Source organism: Sturnira hondurensis, unplaced genomic scaffold (assembly GCF_014824575.4).
Source record: "Sturnira hondurensis isolate 20B ecotype Veracruz unplaced genomic scaffold, ASM1482457v3 Scaffold0011291, whole genome shotgun sequence".
NCBI lineage: Eukaryota > Metazoa > Chordata > Mammalia > Chiroptera > Phyllostomidae > Sturnira > Sturnira hondurensis.
In genome coordinates, this window is record NW_028083922.1 from 1,146,303 (window position 1) to 1,168,203 (window position 21,901).

General features: G+C 34.2%; 1 protein-coding gene across 1 annotated transcript in view; it reads left to right on the forward strand.

The window, feature by feature from the left end:
• Positions 1 to 21,901, forward strand: part of ASCC3 (activating signal cointegrator 1 complex subunit 3) — a 320,030-nt gene that overhangs the window by 47,943 nt on the left and 250,186 nt on the right. The window contains exon 5 of the mRNA XM_037059706.1: positions 17,916 to 18,036. Within this exon, the coding sequence (XP_036915601.1) occupies positions 17,916 to 18,036 (121 nt within the window). The remainder of the gene's footprint in view (positions 1 to 17,915; positions 18,037 to 21,901) is intronic.

Genomic DNA, 21,901 nt, shown 5'->3' on the forward strand with positions numbered 1-21,901 from the left:
TAACTGTTTTGTGAGAATTGTACTTTCATTTCATGAAGTAGAGTTACTTTTTTATTTCTAAAAGATTTATAATGAGATTAATTGGAAGGGCAGATTAAGTACTGAAGTAGGCAAGTTTCCATCTTTTCATTTAATGTTCCTTATGTGCTATGCCTAGAAAGGCAATTTACAGGACGCGATTGACCTTCCCATTTAAAAAAAAACAACCCTTTTTTTTTCTTTTTAGTCTTACTGGTTTGGAGTAGAATGTTATTTGCATCGGATGTATCTTCTCTCTGTATTTAATTTGTGGATACATATCTGAATATGTCCATATTGCATACTCTAAAATGAATAGTGATTTACTCCCAAGGTTATTGTTACTTCCACATTGTCACTTTAGGTTATTCACTCCTGCTTGTACTTTTATAAGAGATTAAATTTTTATGAGAAAAACTCAGGAATTATTTGCTCTACTTTTAGCTGAATATAACATTTAGGAAAGGTCAAGATAACTAAAGTATTACACCTGCCATAACAGGACTCTTATGTTTTCAAACTATGCTGGGGAAAGCACTAGCCATATTTTTTTATCTATCTCAGTTGCATATTGCTTTTACCCCCTTTTATTGCTCTAATTGTTAAAATGATGGGCTGAGTATGACATGAAAAAATAGATGAATGTAAGTTCATATACTTGTAACCAGGAGTACTATTAATTCCAGATGGACAGATCAGGTTTAGCAGCTGTATTTAGCAGCCGTGGGAACTGCAAATTCAAGTGGTTAAAATGATGAGCTTTGAGATTAGACACATGTATGAGTCCTAGCTCTGCTTCCTGTAAACTGTTTGATCTTCTTTGAGCACGTTCTCTAAGCTGCAGTTTTCTTACTTGTTAACATGGAAAAGTGATTGGCTTACCATATAGTTGGCTGTGAATGTATGATATGATATTATATAAAGCTTTTGAAGCACTTAAAATAGTGCCTAACAGATGGTAAGTATTCCATATGTACTGACTCTTGTAAGTAGTGTGACATTGTTAGCAAACAATAAAATTTCATTACTAAAGAAGTAGTCTTACACATGGTGGTGATCATTCGGCTCCTCAGGCTGCACCTGATCACCACAATTCACCAGAGGTAGAATCCTAATGGAGGTCTGTAGAGGAGAGAGAGTGATCAGGTTGATGAAGGAAGTGGAAATAATGTCTTATGATGAACACTTGGAAAAATCACAGTGGGTTATCCCTTCCAAGAGGAGTTTATGGTGGGATAGGAGGATGGGCAGGGTATTTGAAGAACCGTATGTGGAAGATGGATGGTCTTAGAAGTATCACTGGGACTTCCAGGAGAAGGTACATGACAGCTCTGAGCTCTGCACACCTTTTTAATATTCAGAGTTCTCTAAGTATAATGAGTACCCTCGGTGAGTAATGAGATCTTTTATTGGAGACTTAGTCTCATTTGTTGAATGATTACTTTTCTTGGAATTTGTAGAGGGTTGGATTTTGATGACTTATTTAAGATGTGAGGGAAAAGATATTAATATGTTAACTCAAAATGAGGATTTAAAATTACTTGTTTCAAATTTGTGGCAGTAACAAATTCCAAAATATTTTGCTCTTAATTGGAATGGTTGCTCAAGGAATAAGACATTTTGCCAAATTTTATTCTTTCTGTTTTGTTCTTCTCTGTTAGGCACTCGTTCACTAATGTATTCTGTGCCATCTGTCAGGTGCTCTTAGGTTTTGGGAGACAAAGAGGTAATCTGAAGAAGTTTAACCAACCCATGCCCGCTGTCTTGCCATCTTAAATCTCTTGGAATTTTCATGCATAAATTTAAAAGAGGAATGGGCAAGCAAATTGTGTTTGATATAATGAGTGTTATGACTAATTTGGAGGGACACATGGGTTATTGATTGAAAGGTATATGTAATATATTGATGGGCAAAGAAATAAAATACATTTTATTAGTAAAATAAGGGGTACATTTCTGTGTTTTAATAGTATTTGGGATAAAATATTTTGGATAATGTTTTAATGATCATTTTGTAGACCTAAGTTAGTCTGATTATTAGATTTAGAAATTGCCATAAGAATTTGTTTAAATATTAAAAATTCGATATATGAATTTTGTTCAGCTTCATATATGCATGTGCACATACACATATATACACACAGTGAAAGCTGTAAATTTGTTTTTTCTAAGGCAGTTAAAATCAGCCTCAGAGAAATATAGTCTTTCTAAGAATCAATGAAGCTATCACTTTGTCATATATATAAAACTGTAAAGCAAGCTTTTAAATATATAGAAGTACCTAGCTGTACCCTTACTTCACACCTAATTAATTATAGTATATGGAAAATAGATAGTGTTCACATTCCAAGTACTTTTAAATAAGTTGTAAGTGACCTTGATTTTAGCTTTGTTAAACTATTGTGCTAGATTAAGTAACTGTAAATAATGAGCATTAATTATTATGAAAATATAGTTTATCTAATTTCTCAGCAATGCAAAAACAGACTTGCTTAGCACATTTTTCTTGAGAGAAAAATAAATGCTAAGTAAGTGGTGTCCTAATTTTCATGGTCATTTTTTATATTGTTTAAGACTTTATTTGGAATGTATGAATATTTAGCATCTTTTTATGCCACAAACCAAACTAAGAGTAATTTACAGTGTTATATATAACATACTCTGCTTTTTTCAGAGTTATTCAGTTTTAAATGTTTTCTTTAATTGTACTTTATTATTTTTACTTTTCAATACATCATTTTATCTTTATGTGCAAATCTAATATGGCTTATTATCTCAAAGACAGACATTCCTTAAATTGAATATAATAACCAGAGGCTTACTATAATGTATATGCTGTTTGTTACTTACAGTAGAGGTACTACATGTATACCTCTTATAATTAAAAAAGTAAATACATACATTGTATTCAGTTTACGTGTAATTTATGAGAATCAGAATGTCTCCTCTTTTCCTTGGGGCATTTTTGGATAGGTACTGGTACATTATGGTTTTTCTATCTTTCCACTATGCTTTGAATCTAGTCTGAATGGAGAATTTGTAAATCTTCCTGTTTTAATACCTAAGGTTATTTGAACTTCATATAATAAACTTCTGGAACACTTTTATTTTCTTTTGCTGTTTTCAAAAAAGCCTTTATAAGAAAGTGATTATGTCTTTCCTGAGAGTTTAATAGTGGTGTGCTTTGAAACTGTGTGGCCTGCTCTCCTTTTGGAGGGCACACTTTGATCACCAATTCAAATTTTCCAGGAGTTGCTCGTTTAGTCAGATTTTTCTACTTAAATCAAATTTGTCAATTATATTTTTCTCTGAAGTTAGCCATTTCATCTGAATACTCGAGCTTTTTGCATCAAAGTTATTTTTAATGTCCTGTTATTAAAAAAATTACACTAGCTTTTAGTTGTGTTGCTCTTTGTATCTGCCTGTTTTCCTAAGACTTTTCATTTTGTTGGCGGAGTGTGTGTTTTGTACGCAGAGAACCAGATTTTGGTTTTGTTGCTCATGCGTTTGCTTTTTTCCCACATATTTTAGCTTTTATTCATATATAATGCATTAGTTTTAAATTAAGACAACTGGAAGTATAACATATAAGAGGTTGGGACAAGCCTGATGGCCTTACTGTACAACCAGTTACGACACTTGTATTCCTTCACAATGGAAATGGGGTTATCCTTTAACAATGTTGTTCTGTTTACAACTTCCTGTGTTCTTAGGCTATCAATGATCATCATGATAACATTTGAAATATTCTAAAAATATACAGGGTGGAGCAAAAGAAGGTTTACAGTTGTGAGTATGCAATATACTTCTTGTATTTCTATTAATTATTTTATTACTTTCCATACAAACAACTGTAAACCTACCTTCGCCCCACCTTGTAGAGTGCCCTCAAGGACATTTCGTGTCTAAAAAATAAAACAAATCATGATGAGAAATTCCAAAAGAGATGTATTTTTTGATTTAGTGATCAATGCTGATAGAGTGCGATTCTGCATTGATCGTTAATTACCGTACCTCTTTGTTACTTATTCGTTGTTTTCACAAAGATTTGTTAAATATCCTTTATGTATAAGGCATTTTGCTTGGTAGTATTTGTTTAAAACACAAGTGGATAATTCTTCAACTTTATAAACGTTTATCAACCGTAAGAGCATAATCTTGATTGATAATAACTTTATAATTATTTTTTTTAAGTTGTATGCCATCCTTTTTTAAGACACTTTATTTTTTATTGTTTTCCTTTCTTTTCATTGTTCAATTACAGTTATCCTCATTTTCCCCCCATTACTCTCCCTTGTCCTACCCACTCCCACCTCTCACATTCAGTCCTTCCCCATTCCTGACCCCCTCCATTGTCTTTGTTTTGGGGTCCTTTGTACATGTTCATTGACTCCACTTTTCCCCTTCTTTCCTTCATTATACCTCCCCTTCCCGCTCTGGTCACTGTAAGTTAGGTCTTTATTTTAAAGTCTCTGGTTCTGTTTTACTGGCTTGTTTGTTTTGTTGATTAGGTTCCATTTATAGGTGAGACCTCATGGTATTTGTCTTTCACCGTGAAATACTCTCCAGGTCCATCCATGCCTTCATGAAAAGTAGGAGCTCCTTTGTTCTTTCTGCTGCATTGTATTCCATTATGCCAATGCACCAGTTTTTAAAAAATATTTTATTTATTTATCTTTAGAGGGGAAGGGAAGGAGACAAGGAGAGAAACATCAGTGTATGGTTGCCTCTCCTGAGTCCCCCGCTGGGAACGGGCCTGCAACCCAGGCATGTGCCCTGACTGGGAATTGAACCGCGATCGTGTGGTTCTCAGGCCCACGCTCAATCCACTGAGCTACACCAGCCAGGGCGCAAATGTACCAGTTTTTTGATCCACTCATTTACTGGTGGGCACTTAAGGCTATTTTTAGCACTTGGCTATTGTAAGTTGTGCTGCTATGAACATTGGGGTGCATAGGATTTTTTGAATAGGTGTTTCAGGATTGTTAGGGTACGATCCCAGCAGTGGAATTGCCAGGTCAAAAAGCAATGCCATTTATAGTTTTTTGAGGAAATTCATACTGTTTTCCACAGTGACTGCCCCAGTGTGAATTCCCATAAAATGTGTACTAGGGTTCCCTTTTCTCCACAACCTCACCAGCATGTGTTGTTTGTTGATGTGTTTACAATGGCCATGCTAACTAGTGTGAAGTAGTATCTCATTGCATTTTAAATTTGCATCTCTCTGATGGCTAGTGATGCTGAGCATTCTTCATGTGTCTCTGGTTCCTCTGTATATCCTCCTTGGAGAAGTCTGTTCAGGTCCTTTACCCATTCTTCTGTTGGATTGCTTGTCTTCCTGGTGTGGAATCCTGTGAGTTCCTTATGTATTTTGAAGGTAAAACCCTTGTCCCATGTATCATTGTGTATGTGTGTGTGTGTGTATATATATATACACACATACATAGATACAGGTAACAGGTATATATATCTATACCTGTTATATAGAAACATATATATTTTCCCATATGGTTGGTTCCTTTTCATTTGGCTGATATTTTTTTAGCCATGTTGAAACTTTTTAATTTGATGTCGACCTATTTGTTTATTTTTTCCTTTATATCCCTTGCTATTGGTAAAAATATTGCTGCATGGAATATCTGAAATTTTCCTGCCTGTGTTCTCCTGTAGGACTTTCATGGTGTCACAACNATTTGCATCTCTCTGATGGCTAGTGATGCTGAGCATTCTTCATGTGTCTCTGGTTCCTCTGTATATCCTCCTTGGAGAAGTCTGTTCAGGTCCTTTACCCATTCTTCTGTTGGATTGCTTGTCTTCCTGGTGTGGAATCCTGTGAGTTCCTTATGTATTTTGAAGGTAAAACCTTTGTCCCATGTATCATTGTGTATGTGTGTGTGTATATATATATATATACACACATACATAGATACAGGTAACAGGTATATATATCTATACCTGTTATATAGAAACATATATATCTTCCCATATGGTTGGTTCCTTTTCATTTGGCTGATATTTTTTTAGCCATGTTGAAACTTTTTAATTTGATGTCGACCCATTTGTTTATTTTTTCCTTTATATCCCTTGCTATTGGTAAAAATATTGCTGCATGGAATATCTGAAATTTTGCTGCCTGTGTTCTCCTGTAGGACTTTCATGGTGTCACAACTTATATTTAAGTTTTTTATCCATTTTGAGTTTATTTTTGTGTATGGTGTAAGTTAGTGGTCGAATTTCATTTTTTGGCATGTAGCTGTCCAGATCTCCCAGCACCATCTGTTGAAGAGGCTATTTTTACTCCATTTTATGCTTCTGCCCCCTTTGAAGAATGAATATTAATTGACCATAAAGACATGGGTTTGTTTCTGGGCCCTCTAATCTGTCCCATTGATTTTTGTGTTTGTTCTTTTGCCAGTACCGGACTGTTTTGATTACAGTGATCTTGTAAAGTACTTTGATAATGAAGAGACTCTTCAGAGCAGTTTTACGTTTACAGAAACATTTAGCAGAAGGTATATTGTTCCCATATACCCTCTAATAAATTATTTTAATGGGAACAACTGCTTTGAGCTTCGTAGTATTGCTCATTTTAAAATCTGAGCCACATTGTTCCATATTGTTTTCTTCTGGAGTAGACTTATACTCCCTTGTTGATTTTATTGGCTGTCATTTTTAGTGTAAGATTTTTCATAAGTCTGAGAATTTTAATTTTTATGCTAATGCTGATCCTTACTTCTTCAATCATGATTTCACCTTCTCCCTGTCCTAGATTCCCAGGTAGCTGTGGCCCCAAGTTATCATTTTGGTGCTAGTTCTTTTCAGCTACTTCTTATGAACCCTGGAGCCCTATGCCCATACTCTGGCTTCCGACGGCACCTCACTAGAGCTCCAAGTTGAATGGAGCAGTCTTCATCCGGTGTGCCCACAGGCACCCCGCAGGCGCCAGACCTCTGGCCTGGCTGTCCGGAACCAGAGCCTAGCTCGTTCCTTTAGTCCTACTCAGTGCTTTACTTGTTTCACTTAATTTCTCTTCCAGGGACATACTTGTCTTGTTTGTAAGTTTGAAGCGTCTGTTAGGTTTTTCTCTTTTTCTATTTTAATAGATGAAGTGGATTAAAGCATGAATTTTGAGCCATCTTTTCTTCCTCTTCATCACTAACACTTGTTTTGTGGGAAGGCTTGCTTCCTTCCTACCTTAAGCATAAAGGAAAGAGGTTTTTCAAGAAAATTTTAAGATGTTTAAAAGTGAAATATATTTGTGTTTTTGAGAGAAATTACTTAATATTTTTTATTGTGACCGACTGTTTAAGGGTTTAGCTAAATATAAACATTCTAAAACTTGACAATAGTAGAATAACTAAATTCAGTATGTAGGTTGTACATCCAATTACACTGTCACAACAGTGACTGATATACACTTGTTCAACTGTTCTTTCTACGTAGGGTTAAAATTAAAATCTTAAGTTTGCTCAGGGTAATGCAAAATTAATCATTTCTCTTATGTTGTTTAAATAAGAACTTAATTATAGCCTTTATAAATACTTTGATAATTCTGAAAGAAAAAATGAACAAATAAACCAGGAACTCGTTGCTTATATTATTGTTAAAGACTTATTTATACATTGCTTTATTTTGGTACTTTTAATCCTGTCTGCAGTTTTATATGAATGTTGGTTCTTATAACTTAGCTCCTTGTGCACTTTATACATCAAATGATACCCAGAAAAATGATGTGTGATATAATATTCTTGGGGATTGCATTTATAAGAATTTCTGTGTAGGTAGAGTTCAGTGCCTTTCAAATCCCCAAATAGAAAGGTCCTCTGATAAATGCTGTGATTTTTATTGTCTTTGCTAATAAGGAAAGAAGCTAAACATTGTTGCTTGCATATTGTCAGTCTACCATGAAATGTAATAAATAATTCTCATACAAATAGTAAATGTATAATAAGGAGTTATGAGGATTCCTTTCTCTAAAAATGTTTATTTTTGTTTGGTATACAAAGAAATGAGCTTACTTGAGAAATAATACCTTAGCCACTTGCTTTATTTTATAAACCTGTTGCTTAGATACTTAAACAAATTTTAAATTTCTGTGGGTAAACTGCTGTTGCTTTCCCTAACTTGCTTAGTTCAAAATGCCATCTCTTCTACTTAGAAGATGGATAGATACCTTCTAAGGCACACCCTGCACTTACTGCATCTCTGTCCCTCTTGGATAGTTTCAGTTAGATACTAGGCTGAGGAATTTGCTTATTAACTCAAGTGACTAAATAGTTAAAACATGTATTTTATTGCTGTTATGAAATAAAAATTGTTAAAATTAGTAAAATAATTTTTATTGATGTTTTAGAAAATGCTATATGTCAGGGTAATTTCCATGTGGTTAAATTGTATTTGATAAAATGAGGCTTATGAAAAATAATATTTGATAGAGGAAATAAAGTTTAATTGTTTGAACATTGGTCCTTATACTTTTAAGTTAGTGATGCTTTATGTACTTAGCAGACAAAATGTGAAACAATTGGTAACTCAGAATCTATTTTGTATTATTTAAAAATAAAATTTTTTTCTGTTTAAGGAATATGTGTTATTGTAGAAAGGTTAGAAAACATAAGAAATAAGGAAAATGAAAAGTGTTCAGCTTAGTAGTAGTATTTTAGCATGTCTTTAGGACCTGTTCCAGTTTTTTACCAATATGATAATATGTGTAAAGAGCAGAATTAAATTTTTAAAAATGAAGGCATAGTTGCCCAAACTTGGAAGCAATCCAGATATCTGTCAGTGTGGGACTGGATAAACAAATTGTGGTGTATCCATATCATGGAATACTATGCAGCGATAAAAGGAGATGAACCATCAAGCCACTTCTAAGAACCTTAAATGCATATTGCTAAGTGGAAGAGGCCAAACTGAAAAGGCATCATTACTGTACAAGTCCAACTATATGACATTCTAGAAAAGACAAAACTGTGAAACAGTAAAAGAAATTGATCGGTGGTTGCTGGGGGCTGGAAAGAAAGAGAAAGGGATGACTTGATAGCACATGGGACATTTTTAGGGTAATGAATCTGTTCGTGTGATACCATAATGATGGATACACTGATAGTCTTATATTTGCCAAAACTTACAGAACATACAACACTAAGAAGGAACTATAATATACAATTAAGGGTTTTAAAATAATCTAATTTGTTGGAATGATACAACTGGACAGATAAATTGTACTTTATAAACATATCTAGATCTCAGCAGAGCATTTAGCATAGAAACAAAATATCTCGTAGCTCAGTGCTGTCTTTTTTGCAGTGATTGAAATATTGTTTGCACTCCAACGTGGGAGCCACTAGCCACATGTGGCTGTTGAGCCCTTGAAACCTTTCAAGAGAGACTAATATTAACTGAGGAATTGAATTTTAAATTTTGTTAATTGCATTTACTGAGAACATAAATAGTGTCATGTGTGGCTAGTGGCTATAGTGTAGACAAGGAAGTATTTAAATTAGCAAACAAGATAGGGAACTGCTGATGATTGAGTTAGAGTTAATAGTTGATTGAAAAACCTTAAGAATTGGTTTATTGCCTTTTGGGGGTCAGGTTTTCATTTTTTTATCCCACAATTTGTTACCTTTGTCCTGTCCTCAGTACTTGAATCAATGATTTGTACGAAGACAAGGTTACTGAACTCACGTTCAGGACAAATTCAACATTGATACATATTATAGTGTTTACTGATGTAATAGGCTCTAGAATTTGGATTTAGAAAGCTCTTTAAAAACTGAAAAGAAGAAACAAAGAAATTGATTATGGAAGTGATTCATAAATGATTCATTTGAAATTGTGGGCTTAAAATTTATATAAAGGGGGAGCGGGCAGGATTGGGAATATAAGACAGAAAGCTGTACTTGAACAAGAATTAAATAAAAAATTATTTAAAAAAATAAATAAAATTTATATAAAGGACAGGATATGGGAATCGTAGACTTGGAATTCCTGTGGGGAAAACCTGAAACCAAATGCTTTTACCTGGTTAAACCAAGTTTGAACCAACAATGTAATGTTATCATTCATGCTACGTTCAGAAAAGTTTACCATCTAGTCCAGAGTTGTTTTACTTTCTGTGATCTGCCCTAATCAAATTACATTTAAAATACAACATTTTTTAACTGAAGGTTGCAGGTACAATCCCTGGTTGGGCATCCTCTTTCTCTAAAATCAGTAAACATACCTATACCTGCAGGTGAGGATTAAAAAATAAATAAAATACTATGTTTAGTTGGATGTCATTTTTTAAGAGGCTCAGTAAAAAGCTTCTAAAGAACCCGGATGGAGAATCTAGAAATCAAAGTGTATGACTAATAGTAAGGAATTTATGTATATTTACCTGGGGGAAAAAAGAACTTGAGAGTGAAGTGTGACTTGTACTTGAACTTATCTTCAAATATTTGAAAGGCTGTCTTGTACAAATATTACTAAGGTCAGTCTTTGTAACCTCAGAGGGCACAACAGAGCAATAGGTGAAAACTGTAGTGAATTTGATTGGGCTTAGTATGAGGAAGGATTTTTTTTGACACTTGGCATTCTCTAGCAGTGACACGAGTTGCCTTATAATATTTCCTGCTGGCAGAAGTATGTTGGTTGTTTATTAGCCAGGAAAAAACTGTCAATAACAGCAGTAAGTATTTATTGAGTACTGGTCAGACATCATGCTAATTTTAACAGACAAGAAAGGTGAGGCTCAGATTACTTAAGTTGCTCAGTTGTATAATAGCTCGTTTGGTTAGAGTGTCATCCCAGTATGCCAAGGTTGTAGGTTTGGACCCTACTCAGGGCACACAGAAGAATCAGCCAGTGAATGCCTAAACAAATAGAACAACAAATCAGTGTTTCTCTCTCTTTCTTTCTCCTCTAAAATTAATCAATAAATAAGAGAATTATAAGTAGGTATTGATAACTAACTCTAGTTCTATTCGACTCCAGGCCTAAGTTTTCAACGTGCTATTATTCTACCCTCCCATTACAGCTTTTATGGGAACTCTGTTTAGATGTCCTCTGAGGTCCCCTCTACACTGAGCTTAGATGACCCCATTGTGAGAAGCCGTATGTGCAAGCTGATTGTGAGGAAGATCGTTAAGTTCTAGTATGTAACATTGCAGTAGAGACAGAGTGGTGGTGGGCTGCAAGGCTAACTAGGAAGCTGCCATCTAACCCGTGAATCGAGTTTTACTAGGGGCAGTTGTTTTAAACCTATGAGCAACAGGGTGTATTTTATTTAATTTCACCATTGAACCAAGAATAATTTACCACCAGAAATTGGAGTCAGAGTATATCCGTGTACATACTACAATTGTGAGCACACATCCTTGGGAAAAAAAGCTGAAGTAAATATGCATATCTGATATTTCTGTTAATATTTGTTACATGTTCTTTTTCCTAACAAGTGATAGGTGATTATTAGTCATGTTTGTATTGTTTTCTTTGAATTACTTTTACCATGATTGCTTTTAAATGAGAGATGCATCAGTATTATGTATAGTTAGCAAAGATTTACTTAGTATTTCTTCAGATGAAGACAATGTAAAAATATATGCTCCATATGTAAAGTAGTTAATACATAGCCTGGGAAATAAGGAGTGTACAAGTGTTAGGGCTTGCTATCATTATTATCATGATACAGATAATTTTGTGTGCTTTTCTAACTTCCTTTTTAATGATTTTTTTATTTTAATAATACTAAACACCTAAAATTAATTGCTTATATGCAAGGCACACTGTCAAATACATTTATATACGTTGTTTAGTTCTTAACACAGCCCTGCGAAAGTCCTCTCATTTCCCCTACACAAGTGAGGGAGCGGGGGCTCAGCAAGGTTGTCTGAGGCCCTAAAGCTTAGTGGGCGTTAGGCTTACAGTTTGAGCACTGGGTGACTGTTCTCTTAACCTGAACTGCTATATTATGTATTCATAAATTTGTTAAATTATCGAGTTGACCAACATGGGGTAATGTGAATTAATGGCTGGGTTTCTGGGTTTTTGTACGGTAGAATGCAACCGTACAAAAGAAGGTTTGAAAATATGAGCAGTGATAATCCACTGAAAACATCAGTGGATTATACATAACCTGTGTTTCTTTAAATTCTGTAAAGCACTAGCAATTTTCAGAAAGACCATTTAATTACATTTTCATTAAAAATATTGTTACATAAATATAGATATTGATTATAAGACATACCCAGGTCAGAAAACTGTTAAATTGTGGGAAAGTTTCATAACAGGCTGATACTTTGAAAGTATTGAAGCTTTTTTTATCCTACCTTCCAATCATTTTTGATAATACATCCCTGATATAAACATAGTTACTCAATTTTAAATTATACTCATATACATACTATTGTAACTTGTGTTTATTATAAATATACATAGAAATGGAGAATTAAAAATGCTGTTTTAAAAATAATATTTAACTTTATTAATGGTATTAAAATTCTAGTCAGAGCAATGTAATTGAATCTACTTCAATATTTTTTAATATTACTTTAATACCTTGTGGTATTCTGAGGTTCTGGTTCTTTATTTAAAAAATATTTTATTTATTTATTTTCAGAGAGAGGGGAAGAGAAGGAGAGAGGGAAATATCAATGTGTGGTTGCCTATTATGTGTCCCCCACTGGGAACTGGCCTGCAACCTAGGCATGTGCCCTGACTAGGAATCGAACCACGATCCTTTGCTTCACAGGCCCATGCTCAATCCACTGAGCTACACCAGCCAGGGCTGAGGTTCTGGTTTTTCATTCAGTCCAATTTAATATTTCATCTTTAGAACAATGGAAAACCTTTGGGAGGTTTATGGGCAAGAGATGGTGGAGAGGTATTATACACTAATCAGACTTGCATTTAATAAAATTCACTCCACTTGCTATGTAAGAATAGATTTAAGTGTGGATAAAAGTGCAGAAAGCCCTTTGAGTGATTTGGGAACTTAGACAAGCAGAAACACTTGAAATCTGTTTAGTAGTTGAGACAAGAGGATTCGATGATGGATTGGATAAGGGGTGGGGTGGGGTTGGGTACTATGGGGTAAGGAGGTGTTAAAGATGCATTTTAGGCTTTTGCCTTGTATAACTGGAAGAAAGACAGTGCCATTCATGGAAATAAAGACCATTTAGAAAGCAGTAAAGAGGGTAGAAAACCGTAAGATAGTTTTGGATGTGTAGAATTGTGAGAGGTATCGAGACCTCCAAGTGGAGATGATAACTGGGCAATTAGGTATATGGGGCTCAGACTAGAGTTCTGGGAACGATGTTTGTATTTAACACTTTTCAGCATATGCTTGCTAATGGAAGCTACGGGCGTGGGTATAAACAGTTAAGGAGAGAATATGGAGTGAAAGTTTAAGAGGGCCTAGGATGAAGCCTTAAGGAACTCTAACACTTAATAGTCCAAGTGAGCCTGAAGAGGAGATAGGAAGGTAGCAGCAGCCACAGTGGTAGATACCTATGAAAAGAGAGATGTGTCCAGGATAGCAAAGGAAAGGTGTGTTTCGAAAAGGATAATGAGGGTTTAGCAGTGTGGAGTGATCCACAGAGGAAGATCAAGGAAGATGGGGCCAGAATATATCAAATCTATGAATAAGCACCCTTGTAACAATGGATAATGATAGATGATAATACAGGTGCTATTGAAAATGTTCACATAGATATTTTTACTTTGTTTTTCACGATCTCTTTACTTTTTTATTGTAACCTTCTTAAAATTATAGATTAGAATTCAACTCAGCACTTTACATATGGTTCAGTCAATGTAGTGCCAAAGGGAGTGTTTGAGATACTATATTACTGTTAATATATGAAATTTTTCCTAGCTTTCACTGCATTTTGTATTCATACTGAGCCTGCAAATAACCAACTCTCTACCTTTTTAGGATTTTCCTTAGGAATTTCTTTGTGGGACCAGGTTTCCCCATCTTGTACACATGAGTTTTTTAAACCCAATTGTAGGGTTTTTTATATTTATCTCTATTACTTCTCCTTAGGTCTGGCCAGATTATACCAGAGTATTTGGAAAATTTTAAGATCTTGATTCTTCCAGGTACCATATTAACACTTTAACAAACTTGATTTAATATCTTCTGGTTTATATATCATTGATAAATTTTGAATAGGACAATGGCCAATCCTTGAAGGACACTTTAAGTGGCTGATTTCCATATTGAAATTACTCCCCTAGTCCACCTTGGCATATTATTCCCCAAAGGGGCACCTTGCTTCCATCGAGCTATTGTGCCTGCTGTGCATCACCAGCTAGTTTTCAGAGTGCCCACTGACTGTTTGCTATGGAGAATGGTTGGTCTCTCCTTTCAAAGAGGGCTTTTTGGAACTCCAGATACACTTATTTTTGACTTCCAGTGAATTATTTAACATTAACTAGATGGAAACAAAAATACAACTCAAACTTTTTATAATTATTAAAATTTTATTTGCTTTAAAGATTGTTTTAGTGATTAAATACTTTTTTCAACATTTTTTGACTAACCTGAGCAGTAGGATTCAAACAGGACATTAACACAAACAGAGCTGTGTTTTATTTTAAAAGGTTTTTGCCTGTAAGCACTTGAGCAAACCCAAAATCCAAGTATGTTTTTTATTTACTTAGTCTGTGGTTTCACAAAGCCTCAGCATATCTTTACATATTCCACTTGGAGAATAGCTTTATAGTTCTTATTTAGACCTGTTATATCTCTTATTAAATCATTTTATAGGATTCATAGTATCATTCGTCCTATTACATTATTTAAAGATTTATCATTACTTTACATTTTGTATTCATTTGATAGCATCCAGTATAGCATTTTTCCTATTGGAATAAAAATTAAATTAAATTCCAAATACAGTGGAAAGTGGGGGTTACTGTTGCTGAGAGATTCACAAGGCTACAGTCATCCATAGGAGTATTGTAAGAACCAAGCACATAGGCTTTTAAAGTTACTCTGCATATGTTCCAAACTAATGTTTGCTGGTTCTGAACTAATGTGTGTTGCTTAACTTTTTGACTGTTTCCATTCATCATTTTAAGTTGATGAAGAATTACTTTAACTGTTTAATTTAATGGATAAGTATTTATGATTACAATAAGAATTCTAAGAACCTTTGTCTATTTAGAATATCCTAACAGGTGATAATGGCTTTGACGACATCTACCAGGAAAAGATGTTGCCTGTCTATTCCTATTTTGCCTCTTTTAAATCTCATACTCTAAATTTATAGTTGGGATAGTGAACCTTGCCTTTTTATTGTTTGTAACCTGCAGTCTTTTTTTTTCTTTAAAACTCTGTAGTTGATGTCTGTTTCTGTACCCACAGATAACATTTCCCTTCCCCTGTTTCCGGTTTGAGAGCAGCGCCTGGAACTTGCCTCAATGCACACAGCACAGTGATGCAGACCCTGCACCTTTACAGTCACTCCCACTGCCAAATGAGTGTGTGGTGCAGATCTGCAGTGAGAGCTGCACCTGCTCTCAACGTGCATGAAAATGGCAAATGTTAGGGAAAGCATAATTTTAGGATTGCTTTAAATCTGATGGCAGCTGATCTCAGAATTCTGTTGGGGATTCTTCGTCTTGCAGTTATGGAAGTTCTGCTATTCAGAGCAAATAAGCTTCCTTCTCCCATTGCTAGGTCTTAGATGTTTATTTTTAAGAAATACTGTGCTCTTTGTGCTATGATCTTGTGCTTGTGATGTTACATTAGAAGTTATCTTCCAAGTATATCTGGTGTTTCTTAGAATTATGGTGTGGACAGAATTTTTAACTAGAATCTCTAATTATATGTGAACATTGAATTATAGTTTAAGTAACCTCTAGTAGCAAAGAATATATATAAGGGTAACTCTGCCATGAGAAATTTTCTTAGGGAGAAATGGTCTCAGTTTAAGAATTCACACATTCCTTGAGAATTGGTTAGATAAAAAGCATGTTTCATGTTGCTTGTAGAGAGCATTTTCTGTTGTTGTTTGGAGTGTTTGTGAGGGGAAGTACCATATTTTGCCATGTATAATGTGCACTTTTATGACCAAATTTTTGAGAGAAAAATAAGGATGCACATTATACCTGGGCAGTGTTGAAGCGTGGGTGCACATTATACACTAGAGTGCATTGTATGTGTCAAAATGTGGTAACTGTGTATGTATGTATTGCAATTATTTATTTTGAGCTTGCTGGTTCTCTAATATCACCCTTAACATTAAGCACAGGGCTTATGTCTGACTAACAGTGATCAATTCAAAACACTCAGTTAAAATGCTTATCGGGAAAAGTATATTTAACCTTTATCTTTCAACACTGAGTGATTTTTTATTATTTTTCATATTTTAAGTCATTTTGGTTCATAATTTAAGAAATAGCTTTATTGATGTAAGGGTATGCCAAAAGTAGGTTTACAGCTGTGAGTACATGAAACGGAGTTTATTCTTATATCATTGTTTATTAGTTATTATTTTCCATATAAACAATTATAAACCTACTTTTATTCCCTGTATAATCCAGGTAAGTACAAGCGTCACCACAGTCGGTTTTAGAGCATTTTTGTCTCCTCAAAAAGAAATGATAAATCTTTAACAATTATTCCCCAACCTCCTCCCACCCCGTCCCTAAACAACCGCTAATCTGCTTTCTGTTTTAGACATTTCCCTCTTCTTTTATGGTGTAGTTCTCCCAGGGGCAGAACTCTGTAGCTAAAGGTGGAGACAATAGAAAGCTCCTCAGCAAGTGACAGCTTTGAGTGCTTGATGGAAGGGGGAGGCAATAACCTAAGTTCTTGGCTTGCCTGGGTCTGTGAGCCAGGGTGAGAGTGATTGGGCCCCAGTGTTCTGTGATGCCCTGCCCAAGGAGTGCTGTTCCAGGATTGGAGTCTTGGTGGAAGGAGGGTGGTCTTGTGTGTAGATAATGTCAGTAAAATGATCAGCAGGAATACATTATTTGTTAAATACTGAATGTCTCACATATACTCAGTATAAATTTCTACTTTTAATTCTGATTTTGTTTGTGTGGAATCTCCGAGAATTTTATATTTTATGTTTGGTTAATATAAAATTTTCACATGCAAAATTAGAGTAACAGTTCTGGACAGGAGGTAAAAAACTATTGAGGAAATTGAAAGGCTTTCTGGAACAATTATTTCACACAGTTTTGTAATTGAAAGTCTCTTAATAGTAAACCTCATTCTCATTCTGGAATCAGCTTAATCTTTGGCAACTGCTCTGCATTGTGGGTAGGATATGCATGGAAACTTTTTATAAAGTAACAAAGCACTTGCAATACTGTGTTTAATAAACATTAAAAATTAATTATTGATAAAAATTAACACATCAAAATTTAATAAAATACTTATTAAGCATTAAAAATTTGTTCTATGTGATTCATTGGAGCATTCTAATAGTTCTTGAACTCTAAAATGATAACTGTTATGTAGTATGCTGTAAGAAAAATAGTACTCTATTTGGGAAAACCAGAATAATATGTTTAAAAAGCAGATTAACATTAATAATATGTTAAAAAGCAAATTTATTAATTAATAAAAATTTTGAATTTTATTCGGTTATGTCATGAAAAAACGTAAAAATTTGATATTGTGTGTTTTAGAGGTTTATATATTAAAATGATTTTTAAAATTATCATGCTCTTTAATTATATAGTTGCAGGTAGCCTTTATAAAGTCAAAAGCTCCTTAGCAATGTGAAAAGTTACTTTTAGTTTTTAGGTTACCCTGTGAAACTATTTGTTCTCTAAGTAATTTTGGGGCACTTCTGTCCTAGTTTAGTGTCCCACCTCTGTTGAATAGGGTGTTAATAACTTGAGAAAGTTAATTTTGAAGTAACAGATTTTGATTTTCACTCTCTTATAAGCTATTTGAACTGCTGGGACCTGATGGATTTGGACTTATTGAGAAACTCCTCCAGAACAGAATTACAATTGTGGACAAATTTCTTAATTCTTCGAATGATCACAAGTTGCAGGCTCTTCAAGGTAAGAAAGTATATAGTGGTGTTTCTAATTTAAAGGAAAACATTATTGATTAGCAAATGTTTTTAATATAATTATACTTTTAATATCATTTGCTATATTATATAATTTACCATCCTTTTAAAGTAGATTTTAAATATGGAGGGTTATTAAACCAATATCAGTGCCCTAAGAAACAGTGGCTTCCCTAAGAAATGGGAAAGATTCTCTTTATGTTTAGGCGTGGCATTCTTTTTAAGTAGGTGATTTGAATAGACAAAAAAAAATTTCAAGCAAATAAGTATAGTAGTTACTTTGGGCCAAATAGTGTTATAATTTCTTTCAAACTATTTATTTTGAAAACCTTCAAACCTGTTTAAAAGTAGAAGGATTGTACAACCAACATGCCTTTCATGTAGATTTACCAGACATTAATGTTTTGCTTTTCTTCCCCCCTTTCTCTTTTCTGGTAATAATTCTCTACACACGTGTGTGCATGTGCACATATGCACACAAATATACCTACATTTAAATTTTTGCTGAACCATGACTAGAGGTTGCAGGTATCCTAATAATTCAAGGTAAAATCTTCAGTATGCATGCAAGAACAGCAACAATCTCCCACTTAACTTCAGTATAATTACCGCACTTAACAAATTGAACATTTATATTGTCATACATTACATGTATTTTAAAATCCAGAAGAATCAGGAAGAGTTGTGTAGGAAGCCAAAAATTATAAAACAAATTGACTTACTGTGGTACAAGTGATGCCAGAGTCAGGCTTTAAATGATAAATGGAAAAACTGAATTGCTTACCTTCGTCTGCATGTTTTTTGACAGCCTTAAAACAGTTTGGATTTTCTTTTTTTAGTGTATAAACATAAGAAATTAAATACCCTTCTTCAAACTCATCAACATTTATTTTTCTTCTATATTATGCCACCTTTTCCTTACATTTATGACTATGGCACAAAAAGGAAACTATAAAAACAGCCCGGATTTACACAAAGAATTTCTTACTGATTTCCTTTATCTCATACTTTTGATTTTTGGTGATTGCCGTGAGTTGCTTTGTGATTTGTAGAAACTTTGAAGAATTGTAATTAGCCACTTTGTATCTACAGGTCTTTGGTTTTTTAAGTGTACTGAAAACGTATAAACCACCTTGCTTATTGCAGTCAGCCAGTGGAGTTTAGGAGGATTTAAAATGGGTATCTGCGAGATGAAAAGGAATGAGTTTAAATATCTAATCTTGTGATACAAATTTGAAGAATTTGGTGTTCATTTTGTCAGCCTTCTGTTAATATAGAGATACTTGATTTTGCCTTTTAAAAATTCATCCAACTTTTATTTTTTATGTTTCAATTACAGTTGACATTCAGTGTTATATTAGTTTCTGGTATACTTAACTTTTAGTAGTGTAATTTATTAACAAAACTTTCAAAATCAGACCAGATCACATACTCTTAGGAAACTGTAAATCAGGGGAGGTCCAGCCCGCAACCTGCGGGACCAACAAGCAGCCCAGGATAGCTATGGATACAGCCCAACACAAAATTGTAAATTTACTTAAAACATTACTTAATTTTATTACTTAGATATGTACATTTTCTATAATAGTGATCATAAACTTGGGACGTGCTCACGATTTTGAAAGATGATCGAAAGGGCTGCTGCATAATTAGAGTAACTGTGTGAGGACTTCTTTGCTTATCTGTGGTGGCGGATAGCACACAAAAAATATGCACAAACCTTTTTTTTTGCTCATCAGTTTTTGTTAGTGTTTGTGTGTTTAATGTGTGGCCCGAGGAAACTCTTCTTCCAGTGTGGCCCAGACATGCCAAAAGGTTGGTCACCCCGGCAGTGTAGATGAATTAGTGTTGTTTTTCAGTTTCCTTATATTAAGGTTTGTATAACATTTTTACAGAAATCTTATTCTACTTTTTTTTTTTTGTGAAAAAAGCCCTGGGAAGTTCGGCATGCAAAAAATTTTCTACATCTGCTGTCTCCCCAAATGGTTTATACAATCAAGTCTTTGTTTAGATCTTGCATCTTTATATCAGAGATATTTTTTAATATCAGAACCACCAGGCGCCTAACATGAACAATTAAAAATTGAACGATTTTATACTTGCGAGAAAATTTAGGAACTTTAACTTTTTTCATTAATTTTTTATTGTTGTTTAAGTACAGTTTTCTGCCATTTCCCCCCACCTCAGCCCAACACCCAAGCCCTTCCAACCTCCCTCCCCTGTTTACATTTATTCTACTTTTTAGAAGCAACCATACCTTTTAACCCATCAGTCTGCCCTGGAATATTTGCTACTCTTCTCAGACCGCTTTTACTCTTTTAGTTTATGCTGGATCATTATTAGTGTTCCCATGAAGAAGATTAATTATACTATAGAAAATCAGGGGCATTTAAACAAGTAGACTTTTAACTTTTTCTAAGCACTATGAGAAAGAAGCTGACAACCCACATAGTTTAAGTTTCTTTGTTTTGCTTTTTAAGTAGAATTTTCTCTGTATATGCATTAAACATGATTCTCCTTAAAAATTTTTTTGGGGGGATGCAGTACTCTTGAAGGTTCCTTTGGATTCTCGTTACTTAATCACTGTTCTCATCCATTTCTATCCTTTGATACAGTTTTACTAATAAGCCTTCAAAATCCTCTCAAAAATACCAAATTCTATTTGTGTGGTTTTTTTTTTAAGATTTTATTCATGTGTCTTTAGAGGGGAAGGGAAGGAGAAAGGGAGAGAAATGGCAATGTACAGTTGCCTCTCATGGGTCCCCTGCCGGGAACTGGCCTGCAACCCAGGCATGTGCCCTGACTGGGAATCGAACTGCGATAATCTGGTTTGCAGGCCCGTGCTCAATCCACTGAGCTACACCAGCCAGAGCATATCTGTGTTTTTTATTAAGCTACCTTTGTATGACAACCACATTCCATCCTTTTCTTTAGCCCCCACCAAATAATGGCCTTAGAGAGCAATTGATCCTTGCCATGTAGCATTTTCTAGCTTTCATACTGATTTTCTTTGAATCTACTTTATCCAGATATACACCCCCCCACTCCCACTTTATCTATGTTCTTACAAGCAGGAAATGTAAGTTAGGGAAGAAGTAGGTGGATATAGCATACTGACTGTTAATTTGAGGATAGTTGTAATTGAATTCTGTTTTCAGCACTGATGTGGCGTATGTTTAGTACATGTTATATTATAAAATAAAATTAAGCTAGCTCATGCTGTCAAGTAAAAGTGGTTTAAGTAATTATGCAAGACTTTTATTCATCGTAATTACATTTTAAAAGTATCCCAGCTTCTACATTGTCCTTTGGTAAAATTTTATTTTAAAGTTGCTGTTAAGCTTATTCATTTCATTTCAACTTGTCAGTCTCTGCAATTGCTGAACCCATCAAAGAGAACCATACATTTAAGCATTTCCTGCTCTACAACTTGGTTTTTTTAATTACCTATTATGTTCAGTCTCACAGGACATATATCCTTTGTATTCTGATTGTGGCTTTATAGTTCTGTTCTTGAGATAGACATATTTTCTTCTTTTAATTTCCTTATTTGGATGATCACAAGTGTATATAATAGAATTTTGTTACTTTCACATTTGTTAAAATATTAATAACATTAACACAGCATTTAGTATGTCACCAAAAGTATTTAGTTTCACCCACAGAATCTTTAAAATTCATTTTTAATAAGTACATGGCATTAGTCAAGTTTTAAAAAACTCTTAATATCTAAAGTTTAACTTTTAGTTCAGAGTGCATGTGGAAACTGTTAGTATGCTGCATTATTTTTCTAGCACAAAGTAGGTTCTAAATTCAATCATTATAATAGGTTTACAAAACTTAGAAAGTAAAAT